Raw genomic sequence first — 17,529 nt, 5'->3', positions numbered from 1 at the left:
TAACAGCTGTTCTTTATCTTCTTCAGGGTGGGTTAAGTATAATTAAAAATCACAACAGCTTTTGTTCAACACAAAAATTCAAGTCTTCGTAAAGTCCGTTCTTAAAGTTCCATAGTAGCTTTGGCTGCTACTGCTGTGTAATGCAAATGCATGTTTCAATCTTGATGAAAAATAATTTTTATTTATTCCGTAAACATTCCTTAACTGTTTTTTAATTTATGACTAGAAAACTACCTATTTTTTTCCATTGGAATTAGTAATCAACTAAAGAGACAAAATTTTGTGAACGTGAATTGTAAAATAATTTAGCAATTAAATTATTTAATTCTGTAAAGATAGGCACTTGAACTATAATTTACACAGCAGTAGCAACTTTTCGTCTAAAATCGTATGTACGTCACTGACTGCCGAGTGCCGGGTTGGGCGGGTAGCAAGTAACTATGGCGTCGCGCTGCAAATCCCAGTGTTCGCTTCGGAACTGTGGTTTGTCAGGGGCTCAGTACATCATACCGACGTGCAACGGCTCCGTGCGCTGGAAGTACACGTTGGGGTTGCTACTGAAGGTGGGCTCCACGCTCGTGTACACGTTGCCCTCCTCCGGACGCACCATCACGCCTGCACCCAAACCGTATAATCAGTATCTCATATTATAACATCAAATAAAGTTTTAACTACGCGCCATCGACATCCTTTTTTTAATACAGTAACTTGAAATCTTTAAGGCATTACGGCTAGACACTCAAAACTGCCTAGTAATTGGTAAAAACTTAAGCTATCTAAATATTAACGAAAGTCAATCAATTTGTAAGAAGAAAGTTTAAATGAAAAAATAATATGAAAATGTGCATTGTATTGCAAATCAAGCGAGTGTAGGTATAGAAGTAGGTAGTTACCTGGTGGTAGTAAGTAAGGATAAGGTGGGTAGTTGTAGGGGTAGTTTAGCATAAAAGGGTGCATGGTGTAGTGCGGCGGAGAGTACATGACGCGTGAGTGCGAGTGCGGCGAGTTTGCGAACAGGCCTCCGTACGGATCTGCGAAAAGAACGTCGCGATCTGCGGTTATTCTGTGTGCTTGGAAGCGCTAGTTCTTACTAGTAGCGCACTTTAGATACTTAACTAACCGGCTGGCTGAGCGGGCGGCTCCTTACGGTCCAACACGGGGGGCGGCGCAGGCACCGGCGCCGCCGCTGACACCATGCCGTACTTGACCGGCTTGAAGTGGAAGAACGAAGGTGAGTAGCCGGAGCCACCGGCGCCCAGTGAGCTCAGGCCTTCGTCACGGTCCGCGTCCCATCTGCCCTCGCGACCCAAGGCCGCCAGACGCCGACCTTTCGGTGCAAACATTAGTGCAAACACGACGGCGCAGGTTGCAAGCAAACCTGCAGCTACGCACGCGTCACGATGTCGTTCAGGCGCTCCTAGCGCCGCCGCCACCCAACAGACCCACACTGCAGCGGTGGCGCCTCCCGCAGCTGCAATGTGCGTCGCTTCGCGGTAGTTGTCGCGGATGCCACGTGACCTGAGAGCTACGCCACATACTATCGCGATTAGGAAGGCAGCGTAGCACAGGGACAGCAATAAGTCTGACATATGAACGTCACAACGCCCTCCACCGCTCACAACACGCGGAGGAGAGCCGCCGAGCCACTGTGCACCAATTGCCACTTGTATCATCACAGCAAAAAATAGTAACAATCCTTGATATGCTGCTGGTAAATACACCCCACCATTCAAACTAAGCAGAAAAACACACTTCACTAAGAGCGAAGCGAACACTATGACATAAGCTACACCAGTACCGAATCGGACAGCCCCGCACGTAAATGCAGTCGGCGTAGTCGCAAACAATGCAGCGGTGGCCGCACATGAGAACAATCCGAATAGTAATGTCTGTCCGAGCAATAGATGGCGATGGCTCGGCGCTTTACGACTTGCTCCCCATATCACAAATGCTTCGAACCCACCAAGAGTGACCATGCTTACGCAAGCAAGAGCCAATATAGGTACAGCCCATGACTCCGACCGCAATGCTCCTAAAATCGGCGGCGTTGGCACTGATACTATGGTTAAGTTTGGTTGTGGTGCCGGTGTGACGGTTGTTGATGTAGAAGGAGGTGATGATGATGAAACTCGTTCTGGAATAACGAAGTATTCCGTGCTCATCTCTAGTCGATGGGCTTCAGTACGTGCGGGTCGGCGCGGAGGGGGCTCCGTCTCCGGGTCTTCTTCCTCCACGGAAAGGTTTTGTTCTTCGTAATCCTGTTCGTAGACTTCGTCATATTCACTCTCGGCATAGTGTTGTGCGGAGGGGGCGTTGCGCGGGGCGTAGGCGGCTGGCACTCGCGGCGCTAGACGGTCCCCGAAGCGCGCGGTCTGGACTCCAGCGAGCGCTGCCAGCGCCGCCGTGACCAGCAGCGCGCGCACCGCTCCTCGCGCCATCAGGCCGCCTGGGCCCTCAGCTGCCCGTGTCTCTCTGCAGACACATTCGCGATCGTCTTCTTATCTCTGGAAGAAATAAATGTGGCGTCATTGACGCGATATATCCGTCTCGACGCGAGTCGCGACGTATCCACTCTGCGATAACCAAACAAAGAATCTCCCGGCCAAACCGGTTCGACAGTCGCCTTGCACCTCCTAGGAGTCCTAACTTAACCGATTTGGTATTCTTTGTCGTTTTATTTTAGGTCGTTAAGATTGAAAAAGGCGAAGTAACGCTTACATTCAGAATGCCCACTTGGAATACTGGGAACGTGATCACGAATGTCTCGCTCCTTATTATGTTATTGTTCAGTGTTAGTTAAAAACACTTTTATATGCGTTCTTTATTATTTTCTCAAAGAACTCCAGCATTGTGTGCTTCACTTGAAGTTTAATATTCCTGTTAATCTTTTACAGGTATTAAAGGTTTGATATTAATGGTTTGATGGCCTTTTTGAGGCTTTTGACCGCATGTCGTATGCTGTAGCCTGTAGCCGGCTTTTGTTTTGTTTTCTGTTATCGGTATTATGTATTATTACATTTATTACGACCGTCAAGTCAAGTAGACCCACTTATAGCGCATATAAAAAATTGGAAGTAGTCTTACTAGAACATTCTGCGCCTACGAATGCCTAAATATAGAATGATCTACAACCGTTCTTCTTACACTATATAGTCGAAAGGGAATGTGAAAGAATTTTAAACAAAATATTATGATTTTAAAGACATCCAAACACAAAATATTAAAGGGACTAATGACCCTACAGTATCCATACAAAAATAATTGAATGCCCATAAAGCATCGTAAGAAAATAAACGTTGACCGCAAATCGTATCAAAGATAGCTTCTATGTAAAATATGCATCACCTTATAAGGAAACCTCTAATTCAGTCGAGAGATTACGTAGACAGCTTCACGGAGCGGATCGTGACTTTAGACTTATTATCGGAATCAAAGAACGCTGCTGAACGTATTGTAGGCAGATTTGGTGCGAAAGTAACGGTGTGTGGACTCGGCTCTCGAGCCATCCGACAATCGTAAGAGCAAACGATCTCTGAAGCAACGGGACCGGGTAGTGTTATCTTAAATCACTTCCGAATCTCCTCGTGAACCGTAGACACAGGCACCCAATCGTTGGGCTTACTTATTCAGTGTCAGTCTCTTATTTATTTACATCGTGATTCAGCTAGCTTAAATATTGGTGCATTGATATGCAATCAAAAAATTATAGCTATTTTTTCATTGACCATGTCAGAAGGTACATTCGTTTTGTTTTAAATAGTTATCTAATGCATTTACTAAAATTTACGTGCCTATAACATTTGTTGGAGTTATTTTGTTGTCTTCTCACAAGTGAGTCAGAAAAGTTTTATGCATTTTCATTTAATCACGCATAATTACATCACAGGTAGAGTGGCGCGAAAACAAATGGTCGCTCTTTATGGTGACATAGTGGAAAGTCAAAGTTTTCCTTTGATAGTGCAGTATAGAAACAATGAGACTTAGGGAAACAGAGCGTTGTTCGTGTGCGGCAGCGCGTTGTAAAAGTAACAGCAGGCAACACGAATACTCGGAGTGAAACTCGCCTGAACTGATTGTGTGGCGGAGACACCAACACTGCTGCTGCCACGTCACATTCCTCCGTTACAGACAATTATTTAACTGGTATTTCACTTGCATCGCTCATTCATTGTGATGTGATGATGCTACGTAAATATTAACACCTACTTAACGTGTTATGTTATCTACTAGGCATTTCGAAATCATCGTAGTAATTAATGAGAGAATTCTTTACCTGCTTTGAGCATGTAGAATAACTGAACATACCCCAGTAATTATAAGTAAAATACTCTCAATTATTTAATTTGAATTCAAGGTGCCGAATAACATCAACATTAATCTCGAGATGCCAGCCACATCATAGAAACTTCATGAACTGCAAAAAAACGATATGAAATTACAAGCGTGATTAAAGCAGTTTGTGGAATTAAAAAACGATACTGCGAAAATACATCGTATTTCGATTTAATTGATTGACTGCACTTTATACTACTTTTTATATCGACGTATAATAATTAACTAGTTTTTTATTCTATCGTGATCATCTACTTTCTGTCTGGCGGCTATTATCCGCTCGTTCATTCAATTACGCGAGTCGTGCTGTACTGCAACCTTAAATTACCTCATACGCATTTAGTTTTGCACGAAATGTAACACGCATGAACAAAAAACATCGTAGATCATACGTGTGGTAGGTACATTGTATGTTACAAACAATGCGTACTCCGTACTGGGTGAAATTGGAGAGAAGAAATTGTTGCGTTACAAAGTATGCATCGTGCATGAAAAGTACATAATCACACATCTCGGTCTTGAACATTAAGCAGGTACTATCATTATTATACCATAAGCTATAACCATTCGCAGTTGGAATCATTCGCTTTATATAATAGGAACCTACTTAAATTATTTCAGATAAAATACGCCTTATTTGGCTTAAACTGATTAGTACCTAGTGGTTAACTTAATGCAGCTCAACTAATGCGGTTAGCCGCAGAATGTGCGCGAACCAAATAGCATCTGTTCTGACAGGAAAATATCCATCAATCCTTATACATTAGAAATGCTGTAAGAAATAAAAAGTTTGTTTGAAATATTGTTTGTCTAAAGACGAAATGTGCACCATTCGAATCATCCGAATGGTTTATTTCATAGTCTTGAATTCTTATATTCATGCAATTCATGAAGTTAAGTATCTACTTAAATGTACCTGTAAATATAATTAAGAATAATGTCCAGAAATAACGTGTTTTATTCAATTGATGATCTACAAGTTAACATCAAATAAAAATAGCCTTAGAACAAGAGTCATTAACCGAAGCTATAGCGGGTTTTCCAAGATCCAAAACAGCTTACCTAATGACGTCTGAATTATGGTTATTTAGTGCCTCGAATTGCAAGTTCAATATCTATGATGAATGCTCGTGCTCTATGTATTTTAGGACCAATATATCATGGTAAAGTAAGTGAGTTCTAAATTACTTACAATAATTTATCGCCTTATGAGGGTATTATTTTTCCCATAATAGAGTGTACGTTTTGCGCGTCTCGGCCGTCTCGGGCCCATGGGCATCCCGCAGGATTACGGGCGAGGTGTCGCGCCGTCGTAAACGCTTTGATTTATGATCTCCCAGCTGTTTTGTGTCTGGACATTTATTTAGATTTTCATTGCCGTAAGCCTTCTCGAGCGCTATTACGAGATAGTTTTGTGGACAAGGAAGTCTTTGCGAAATATCCTTTAGTGTCGTGCTCCCCGAGGTTATGACCTTATAATTGTGCTTTTCTATTTAATTTATGAGCTTGTATGATTTAACTATGATAAAATATTATACACGTATTCAGCGAGAAATAATTACGTTTTCGTGCATCTTTTACTAAAATCCGTTAGGGGATGGTCTTGCATTGACAGTATACGGCAAGTACTTACTTAAGACGTTGAATACAAATAGCCTCGGAAAAACATATACCTCAGACAGGCAACTAAACGGATTAATGGTGCGTTGAACCAGAAGTAGCGTTTGAGTCCTGTCTGAGTATTAAAATTTCCCTACAAACTATTTGTACCTATTTAATTACATATATCCGCTTTGCATGCGCTCATGCGGAATAAATAGTAATTACTTATGACAGTCCATGTTTAGTTAAAAAGGAAAAGTCGAAAGATAGTCATCGAGGTTTAGTAATCAAGGCATTTAATTCGATGTGTTGTGTTGTGCTATCGTAATAGTTGCAAGAAGAAGTCGAGTCTTATAATATTAAAAAAAGAAGTACAGGATATGGAGTGGTTAAGATTCGAGGATTCCTGTGTTTCAAAAAATTCGGCTTCAGTAATAAATAAATCAGAGCAAAAAAGCGCAGTTTAGTCCAGTTTAGACCCTTGCTTTGCATGCTTTATGCACCTCTCTAAAAAATGTTGTATGGCCATATTATTTTTGACTAGAAGTATTTTTTTCCAAGCTCTAGAAACTAGATCTATTAAAATAGAACTTGTTTATTTTAAACGCAATACTTGAGACTAGTTCGGTGCAGTGGGTGTGTTTACAAACAAGCTAGTCGAAAATTTGAAATTACAATATTGGGACCCAGAGAGGAACAGTAATTAATAAAATATTTTTTGATTTACAGGTTCCCTGTATTTTGAGAGAGTAATTATGGATGAAGCGCAAAACCGGGATTGTAAATTTTTATTTTACTTTTCAGTTATATCTGTGAAACGAACTGCTCCGTTAAATTTTAATCTCGTAAATATTTTCTGCATCACTCAAGCAATTTGTTTCATAAACGGAAGTGTAACGGCCAAGGAGGATGAGGGTCGGCTAGTTGCAAAAACTTGGCGTTAGACTAATTGTTAAGTAACACATGAAGTAAGCACGGTAATTTTGTAATAACTCATGCAGTCAGCTTATAATTTTGCTCATTACAAGAAGGTTGGTTGTAGCCAGATAATATGTAATCGTTTGGAGAATTATGTTAATGAAAGTAAAGTTGTTCAGGTAGCAACAACGCGTTTATGGACAACGGATGCTCCACCGGCACTAGCCTGGGATAATGTCGATTGCATACATAATGTAAGATACATTTTCTTTCCATGCTCCGTTTTTTAAATTGTTTGAGAGAGACTTTAAACTCTTGTACATTCCAGGTTGTAATTGTGTGCCCATAAAATAAACAGTTGACCAAGAACTCATTTAGGTAAGCATTCGGTAATTAACTTAGTTGGAAATAGTGATCTGCTCTTGTAGATAATTTTTATTTTCTATGTTGACGTTAAATTGCATTCTGCGGAACTGGTTTAAAAAAGTCTTAAAACTTTTAATGGACGTTCTCAGAATTAATCTATTTTTATGTTGTACTGGTTAGGTAATAGAGTATTAAGCAGGTAGAGCATTTACAAAAAAAAAAGATTTCCTCCAAACACGACACTAAAACACGAAAAGAAAAAAATATATTAAGCGCACTATTTATAATTTAAAAAATAAATAAGCCTAAAATATTCAAATATCATAAAAATAAATATCTCAATGTGTGCAAAATAATTAAGAAGATGTTTCATAACATTGATACGTAACAATTGTTATTTAGCTCATACTTGATGTTGTTAACGGACATTTTTATGTGCAAAATTATTCCAGTATGAGAAGTTCGTCGATCTTAACAAGGTGAACAACAGGTTCAGTATAGATCGACTTAACTCTTTTAGCCCCGAGGAGGCGATGCGCCGGCGCCGGTGACGGTCAAAGCCCTTTCCGGCCCTTAATTGAAGATACTCACGAAAATATTTCTTCAGAGCTGCTACTTCTTCTTGGATCTGCTATCGAGAACACAATGGCCAGGCCCACTTCATAAATATCAGGTTGCTTTTTCATAGTCACTTGCGCGGGAAAAGCACCGGGCCTCCATGCGTGCGAGTAGCATGGAGTCTCAGGACAAACTAAGCGAATTTCTGGGTGTTCGTGATGCGTGACGAGTGCACGTGCTCGATGCGCAGACGCATCTTTACCGGGGGCTAACACCGTGCTTCTAAGCAGTGTGCGGTTAAAGATGATACATTACATTTAGTCTAAAGTGAGATTTTTTAGGGGCGTCAACCGATTATTTCATAATAGCAGTGTGAACTGCCCGATTTGGTAGAAATACAGATTGTTTTTATTGTGATAACGGTTAATATGAAGTGATTCGCTTGCATGCGCGTGCCGCGATATAATTCTTCGCACTGTGAAGTGCGTGTAAGTATCTATATCTCTCCAACTGCGGTCCGACATCGGTAGCGCGATTTACTGTCATTAGATGCTCAGCCTTTTGACGCTTATTTTGTTTGCCGGCTTTGAGTTGCGTCATTTCATGAGAGGTGTATAAGTAAGTTATCTCTTAGAATTGTCTGGCTAGTTTGATATAAAAAGTTTGAATAAGAATGGCTTCACCTGTCTATGTACACATTGCCAATGGACAGGTGAGTAGGTATGTATTATTCATGGCTATGCTATATTTCATGAAAGTCTCAACATTCCGAGTTTCGCTCAATATTTTCCGGATGAGGAACTCTTTTAATATTTTTAATTATACGCTGCGTATGTATTAACAAAGTACCTCGACGTTCATTCAGCTTTGCCGGTCATTAGAATGGAAAATGTGTGTCATCGCTGTGCTGTACTCGTACCTAACAATGCTGGAGACATACGTATGTGTAATGTGACTTTCTTTAGCGTGTTATGTGGTCGTTTGATAGAATTTGTAATACTATACATTATTGTTACAAAATTCAGGAAGCTGTAGCAATGTTGGCAAGCTTCCGAAGCACTAGCAAAACTACTCAATACTTCGAGAAGTGACCACACGGATAGCATTGTGCTTGACATGTGACGGGTTCGATCCCCCTCTATGACAATTATTTGTGTAATCCTCGAATGCTTGTTCTGTGTCTGGGTCTTTGTGTATGTGACTTGAATGTTTGTGTAATCTCCCGCGACACATGGATTAGATTCCTTAGTCCGATAGTCTTTTTTTAAAAAGATGAAGCTGAGCGCCACACAAATATTAATTTCACAAAAATAAAAAAAATCAAGTGCCAGACTGACTCGTTAAACGGAGGGTTCCCTGCAAATAGGCATAATATAAATACGGTTGGGTGACCGTAGCAATGCTTGGTTAATCACGATCTTTTTCTTAGTATTTGTTGTTATAGCGGCAGCAGGAATACATCATCTCTGAAAATTTCCTATCAAAGTTCTTGAGATACATACTGTTGTGGAAGAGACTGACGGACGGAGAGCGCAGCCTCAGAAACAGGATTCCGTTTTCAATGTCGGGTACCCTAAATATCGTCTATTCTGTAATATTTGTTACTCGGTACCACGCTGTCAAAGAGCACAGGAAGTAACGCTGTTGTATTGTAGTATTCGCACGCTATTTACAACAGTCGGAAACCGAACTCCACTCCTTAAATGCGACTGTTGTTCGGACATTGTAAATGGTCGTTTCAGAGAATTCATATTTTGGTAGGAAGGCGTACTTACTCGTCGTATTAGCGAGTTGTTGAGAGAACAACCAGCACAAGTATATAATGTAGAACAAATAAAGAAATTCAGCACGTAATGTTTTCTCATTAGTGAGGTAAAGAAGCCGAGTTAAAGGGTTGTGATATGTGGTATCTACGGTATCGTAATAGGTAGTAGTTCGACACAATGACATTACTCAACATTGTGATTAACATTTTTGGGACAATACAAAGCGTTCCCCGAAAAGAGATTCACATTCTGTACCCAATGTACCCATTCACACGGCTCTTAGCAAATTAATAAAGGTTATGAAAGAATAAATTGGAAACGTGGTTGTAAAATAGACACATTTATCAATTAATAGCAGTCAACGACCAAAAGTGTACCTGGACTCCGTTCTGCTTTTTACAATTTCCGATGAATGAATGGCAATTCGATTTTTAAACTATACCTTTTCTGTTATGCAGTTTGCCAACACCATAATTGGAAATTAATGTATTGGAAGTGGGCGTTCCGACCCGTACTGAAATACCTATTACTGTGTTGGAAAATGCTTAGGATAATAAGAAACGTGCCAATCTCCATTCATTCATCGGCCATTGTAAATAGCAGAATTGGGGCCCAGCTATCACGCTCCTATGATAAAAAATTTGGCCTTTTTTAGTTCTCTGGCATATTTTTTATGCATGCACTTCGATCTAAAGTAACGCCACAACTATAATAGTGCAAAACTTCGTTCAGAAACATTTTTATTGACTTGCTCTACCACTCGTTATACCAAATGCATGGTAAAAGCCTGCACGCAAGGTACTTAAAGTGCCATATTATGTATAAAACATCCAAGAAACTGCTTAAATTTAAGGTAACTATCGAGTACAAAGGACTAAAATAAAAGTCGCCCTTTAATAGCAGATCGAGAGCCTCGTATTGCCTTTTTAAATCATGGCATTACCATAATGTGGGGTATCTCATGACTTATATTACTCTAAAGAAGCATTCTGCGCCTCACGCCTGCACAATTCTATACCATTAAGCCTGAATTCCCATGTTTATTTGTATTTTATATTATTTTACAGCAGAGCGGGATAAGAAAAGTGCGTGCCCAGTGTAGATTATTTTTTATTCGTATTACATTATTTCACTTTTATTAGACTGTGGTCTAATAAAAGTGAAATAAGGTATGGGATCTGGGATATTTCAGTGTATCATTAACAGTCGCGATGGTGTTTAGATGAAGTAGGTATTGCAATTAAGTTACAGTCAAATACTTACTATTAAACATAATTGAAGATGTACTAACAAACATCGCAGGTACGGATTGTAAACTAACATACTACACATTTTTTTTAAATCGAGTGTTACTGATTTAAAATGACTGTAAGTCTTTCCACCTAAAGAATACAAGCAAAGGTACGTAGATCTAATATCCGAATTACGTTATTTGATTCATGTTGGCTATAAGTTAAAATTGTTCCAGACATGGAAGAAAAGAAAAATTATGCAAGATTTAAGGGTATGAAACAATTACTTATGTATCTAAGTGAAGCCTATTATCCCTACTAATATTATAAATGGGAAAGTAACTCTGTCTGTCTGTTACGCTTTCACGTCTTAACCACTGAACAGATTTTAATGAAATTTGGTACAGAGATAGAGTTGACCTTGAGAAAGAACATAGGATAGTTTTTATTCCGAACTTTTGAAGAGTTCTCTTGGAAACGCGATATAACCGACATCGACACGGGCGAAGCCGCGGGTGAAAAGCTAGTGATGTATATTTTAGAGTCACAGCGGAGTGGTCGCAGCCGCCTCTGTCCGTCGCATGCACGTCGTTCAATCGTCTCGATGCTCAACGACTTTCCCGTTCCGCTTCGCCGAGCTAGTTGATGACTCTTGATATGCTCTGATCGTGTGTAAACCGCACAATGGTTTCATACCCACTTCTACCATGGCCGCATAGAAATTGTAAGCTAATTATGGGCGCTTAATTAACATAAGCACACAGATCAGCTTGTTCCCTTATCGAGTTAAAGGATCGGGAGTATTCGGGAGACGATAATATCTTCTGTACATCTCAACGCTCATTCGAATAGCTTTAAGTAAGTATATTTGCATACGAATTTAGACGTAGATAAACATCATCTCTCTTACTTTACTGAACAGCTAATTAGTAGCAGGATACACCCGGCAGAGCTGGGTAAACATGAAACCTATAAGTAGTCCCTAGGATCAATATTGCTTTAGACATACTCGTATTCGTGTTTGTTCCTAAAAAACTACGCCGAGACCCCGCTGTTTGCTGTTATTAAATACACATTGAATATTTTATAATGTTTTAAAAGATACCACTTTATGCGTATCAGTAGGTAACATGTGTATGAGCAAGAATATCTTCAAAATGCAATAGGGACGATGGCTGGGTATAAAGAGTAAAAATCTATTTAGCCCTTCAGTTAGACAATTCAAAATATTAGACTCATTGCCAGTAATAACAACTGCTTGTTTCTTATAAATAGTATCTTTTATTATACAAGAAATTAGATTTAATCATTATTGAGATACGTATAGCAGCGAACTTACAAGCAACACTTGCCGATGTTAACACCAAAGTTCTATTATGTAGAGCTATCACTATACTTGTAGACGGAGTGCATTTTGCAGTCACTATACATTACAATACAGAATTTACTAACTTCACCGCAGTAATAAAGCTGGTATGTCTGGTATTTAAGACTAAAATATAGCATACTTTAGTGAGTACTTCTTTGGGACTAATTTCCATAAACTGCAAATAAGTTTTTATTTCATAACTGAAGTAACTGCGGGTCGAGTTGCAACGTTATGCAGAATTTTTAAAATTTAAAGAATATTTTTATGGCTAAAAACAATATACAATATTTAATTCTTAATTTTCAGTAGTAATTTGAGACACGAGCTGTTTATATAATATTAACTCGACATACTTAGCTACAACTATACAAAATTAATACTTAGCTCTACAGTGGTATGCTTTGAGACGGAGAGCGCCGGAGGCAGTCATGCTGCAGCCTGGTTCCCCAATGCTTTAACTCCTTAAACGGCTGTCTATATTAATAATACAAACTACCTGTGGGTCATGACTAGGTCAGGACCAAACAAATGCATGCCGTTTACATGATTTATAAGTCAGGAGATCGTCATAACGGTGTTTTGAAATACTATTATTATATCTTGTGTCTATTGTGTTCTTATATTTATAGAGTATAAGGAAATGTCATGTCTGACAGTATATTACCGCATGAAATGGCTCCTATGAGCAGCATCATTTGAGTTAAATTCAGATTATATATTATGGCAAAAATACAAAGCTCTTCCAATTGTTAACAATATTATATTCAAGCTCCAAAATGAGAAGTAGCCCAGCTGGTCGGGGCTAACATTAAATTCTGAACAGTTATAGAGACCATCTAAATGCGCGGTATTCCTATTATTCAGGTTTCAGACGGTACATGTTTATGGACAATCGTGCAGAAGTATTGTTAGTGCATAATCCAACTACCAATAATCTTATAGATTTCTATCAACGAGTTGACCTTAACGAAATAAATATCTAACGGCACTAAAATTCGTAGAGATCGAAACGAAGCAGTCTACCTGAACTACAACAGTTATTTACATTATCTAGCTAGATGGTTAGTTTAAACGTCTTTTTTAATCAGCCTTTCTTTGAAACGTGCCCACGCCTACTGTAGCATAATTACTTCATATTCATCCTCTCTTTTACGTGCCTGTACAGACGGCTCTTGTGGAGCGCATAATTAAGTGATCGATGCGACGAGGCCAGATTATCATCTCTATGTAAATTGACTTTCTGTGATGGTATAAAGTAGCTGTCCGTATAGTATAACCCATGTTTACTCTATCCTCCTCAACTATCCTTATCTATTGGAAGATGTATGTGAAATTGTGAAAATTCTTTGTTCTTAGTATTAAGGATACACCATAGAGACATTTCTGGAAAACCTGTATTTGGAATGGCCCAGGGCCGCCTTTAACCTCGGGTGCATAATGGCATGTGTTGTGTGCGCGACGTGATGCCTTCGTGCAATTCACTATAATGCCTACTTGGAAAGGTATGTTTTTGTTGTTTTTATTTATGTATGTTTGTGTAAAAGGTACATTTGAAGTGGAAGTATTAGTCAGTTTTATATATTAAACTGGCCCAAGGCGGCCACTTATCTGGATGTTTCTAGATACTGAGCGAACTGTTTCCAGTTCGCTCCTAATAAATCTGACAGATTTGAAGACTATTTAAATTACTTATTGGTAAAATTACACATATAAATTATTGCAACACCAACAACGCTGATTTCATATCTTGATATTTTCTTGAAGGCGGTAACTGATTTAGTGTTGGTTGATCCTTGAGAGTGCGAATTAAAAAGGTTTTACTATCAATCGTATTCCTTCCTAAATATACAAACAGACCCAGTCTTATCCGTAACCTTGTAACTTCCTAAGGCTATCTCCTAGCGTTTAAAGCTCAACGACGAATGCTTGGGGTAATGTTATACTTTGACGTTGTTGGGGCGGTCTTCGTCGTCGCTGTGCTCCTCCTGCAGCAGCAGGCTGTCGGGCGGGCCGCGCGGGGGCGCCCTCGACGTGCCGGAGCGCCGCGACCCGCCGCGGCTGAACATCCTCGATAGTTGGGCAAACTTCTTCCGGGACACTGTAACCAAAAACGTGGAGTAAGCTACGATTGTTTTCTCTTCCTTTGGTGAGATTAATTTCTGCAAAAGTTAGGGTAATGTGTTTAAATTGCCATAAAACTCATGTCTAACAGTTCGTCGAAAGAAATGCCAAGAATACAAAGATATGGGCAGTGGGCTTGTAGGTGTTTCTTAAAATGAGGGGAGTCAAATTGTTAAAGTATGTAGATCAGATTAAGAAGTGATCCTTTTAAATATTTGTTAATTAAAAAACTATAAATAAGAAATAAATAGACTTCGGATTTGTTCAATTAAGCATTCCGAAGAAAATAACTATTAAGTATTGCATTGCTACGTTTATTGTCATGCAACGCAACTTACCGATGAGGAAGCTTAGACATGAGTTATTAGATTTACACTGCTTTCTAAATGCTACTTACACTACAATGTGGATTATGGAAGTCACGAACCATCGAATCATCACGAATGTAATTCGTCTATTATAATTATTGTTTAATCAAACTAGTTCAGAACAATTTACATCACGAAATAAAAAGCTCTTTAGACTAGAGTTGATGTTCATTGCTGCAATTTATGATTTCCTGATGCGTTCGTATAAAACCGACCAACATACAAACTCCGATGGATAGCACATGTTTTATAGTTATTGCATCGATCAGCATGGCTAATGTATCGGAGTTAAAAGACTTAAATGCAGGTACTGCAATTAGTATTAACTTTTAAGGCTCAGTTATTTCCGACTATTATGGGACTTTTACAAATTAATTTAGCGATCGAGCTGTTAATGTACCTACTCAAATACCTAGACAAAATATTCTTTATTGCACACCATATGATACAGGATTTACCTTGAAGGAGAGGATCATAATTTTAATATAAATATTTACATAATGAAACATAGGCGGTCTTATCGCTCAAAGCGAGCCTTTACAGGTAGCAAATGGATGATGGACTTCATATTAGAGGAGTAACATATCTTCAGCTTGATACATAATGCTTAGGTATACCTAAAATCCCAAAAAACAAATTAATCTCAATTGCTTAATTCTATGATTCTAAAGTGGGAATAGAATAAAGGTAATAAACTTACATTTTCCCATATTCTTTAGTCTCTCCTTAAATGCAGCTTCATCGTCATGGCTTTTAGTTTTCTGTCCTTGCTCACTATCCAACGCTGCCATAAACTCTTGATTCCATCGAAGCTCCGCCATAAACTCTTCATTCTGCAGGAAAGTGGCGATTCGGTCGTCGTCCATCTCGAGGCTAAGGTCTATCCTTGCGTCTGTACCAGGAGGTATTCGCAGAAACATCGGTGGTAGAGGACCTAACATCCTCGGAACCCACTTTCTTCTTACTGCTAAAGGGATTGATTCGTCTTCAACATCTCTATAAAAAAAAAACAAAAAGCAAATACAAAATTATATCTTTTCTTAACTGTAGTTTTATCTTCGAGACTAGGTCGAAGCCTTAAAATGAGGATCAGCCTTGCAGCCTTAGCACACTGACCCATAAGCAAAGTAGGTCTGGCGCACTGCCAGGAAAAGGAGAGAACTGAAAAGTTAGTATTGAAAATGAAATATTTTATACCTTAAGAATAGATGTATATCGTTAGAGTCTAAATAACGTTGGTAGGTAAATAGCTATCGCAAGGAATCATCGTCATCATCATTATCGAGTCAAGAAATAAACAGAAAGGACAGACTTGAGAAAGTTTAAGAACTCTGCAAAGCTCTACAATTCCTCATTGATTGAGTGTGCTTAACGTTGTGTACCTATTGTATAAAACATTATATTTTTTATGCTTATTATAAATTATAAGCATAAATATATAAGGAATTGAAACCTAGAAGTTTAGAATCCAGAAACAAGTTACACAAGGATATATGACTTTCAATTCATGATTAGGTGAATGAGCTCTACTAACTATGACCTTATAAACTAAGGAAACGTTAGATAATAGGCGTTTATTCACTGAATTAACATATCTGCCAGTCATGCTAACCTGTTGCCTCATTGTCGGGTGACTGCTGTAGCCGGTGTAAATGACAACGTCACTGATAAACGGAAGATCTAGGTTGTTGTTGAAGCTAATACAAAGGCCTCGGCATTGTTTTATAGCGCGAACAACTTTGTCCAACCTTTGTAGTCTAGGAATCTTGATAACAAATGCTTGCCAGGTTACTAGATACCTCTATATGGTGGCGTTAATTAAAAAACGACATACTTATGCTAATAAATGTTCTACATTTCACTACTTACACTAGTGCTGTAGTGTCGTTGTCTTCACCATTATCAGAAGCTCTACCGCCCGAGCGGCGATCTTTGCGCCGGGACGGTGTGCTACCTTCAACTCTCTCCATTTCAAGTCGTAACCTTTCATTTTGGTTGTCTGTACTCATCGCTAGAAGCTGGTCTATAGTGGCATCGACTGCCCCTTGATTAGCGCGTAACACTGCTTCTATAACATCGTCGTCCATATCTGGAAACATCGTCTTAAAGTCGGTCATCGCCTGCGTGAACTCGAGCTGCATGGTGGACGCCATCGCGCCGCCGGCCCGCGGCACGCGACTTGCCAGAAACGTCACGAGCGCGCGCCCCTCGCCGGTAAATCAGCTGATATGTGACGCAGAAATACCGCAGTGCTTGTCAAGTGGCTCGCCGGGCGCCCGACTGCCATCCTCGCGGCGCACTACACGCCAGCGCTCACTCTACGTTCAGCCTAATAATTAGCACTGTGTTTGCAGCAATAGTCCTGCGAAACGACGCGGTGCACCGGGCGCTATCATGATGTGCAATTTTCACTTTCGTCGTTTTGGGATGCGCTATGCGCAGGCGTGAGACGAGGCGGGGGGTGAATTGTCGATATAAATAGAGAATGCAGGCAGAGGCGGTGCGCGTCCCGGCGGCCGGCGCCGTCCGCCCGGCATGGCGGCACCCTCGCGGCTCGCGCTCACTGAGTGACGCCGCTGCCGGGGCCTGCCGCGCATGTGCAAACCATTGTTTGTAAATCATGTTCGTCCCTCAACATGACCTTTAAATCTACGATAGAAGCTTCAAGGATCTATTTTTATTATTACCTACGTAATTGATTTTTTTAAGAAATAGACGGGTCTTGAGAAATAATCGCTACCCCTACCAGTAGGAAGGTTCTCGTTTGGAGTTATTATTCTTGTTTGAATCAGTTATGAGGACCTACGTATTGATTTCGAAGTTAATAACAAACTTTAACGATTTATTTACGACTTCAATTTTATGGATAGGATTACAAAACAAGGATTAACGATTAG

At 39.7% G+C, this 17,529-nt stretch overlaps 2 protein-coding genes across 2 annotated transcripts; both read right to left on the bottom strand.

Moving 5' to 3' along the window:
• Positions 1-5: 5 nt before the first annotated feature.
• Positions 6-4,909, bottom strand: LOC113498751. The gene is made up of 3 exons (XM_026878892.1): positions 1,121-4,909; positions 894-1,031; positions 6-615 (listed from the first exon to the last, which is right to left on the bottom strand). Exons 1-3 carry the CDS (start codon positions 2,436-2,438, stop codon positions 497-499), a joined length of 1,575 nt encoding a protein of 524 aa, XP_026734693.1. The 5' UTR covers positions 2,439-4,909; the 3' UTR covers positions 6-496.
• Positions 4,910-12,457: 7,548 nt separating this feature from the next.
• LOC113498590 (CUE domain-containing protein 1) lies at positions 12,458-17,515 on the bottom strand. Its single transcript, XM_026878661.1, has 3 exons — positions 16,502-17,515; positions 15,333-15,628; positions 12,458-14,241 (listed from the first exon to the last, which is right to left on the bottom strand). Exons 1-3 carry the CDS (start codon positions 16,783-16,785, stop codon positions 14,081-14,083), a joined length of 741 nt encoding a protein of 246 aa, XP_026734462.1. The 5' UTR covers positions 16,786-17,515; the 3' UTR covers positions 12,458-14,080.
• Positions 17,516-17,529: the final 14 nt, after the last annotated feature.

The sequence above is a fragment of the Trichoplusia ni genome, chromosome 11 (assembly GCF_003590095.1).
Source record: "Trichoplusia ni isolate ovarian cell line Hi5 chromosome 11, tn1, whole genome shotgun sequence".
NCBI lineage: Eukaryota > Metazoa > Arthropoda > Insecta > Lepidoptera > Noctuidae > Trichoplusia > Trichoplusia ni.
Note: the sequence above shows the minus strand (reverse complement) of the source record. Positions and strands in the feature narration are given on the sequence as shown.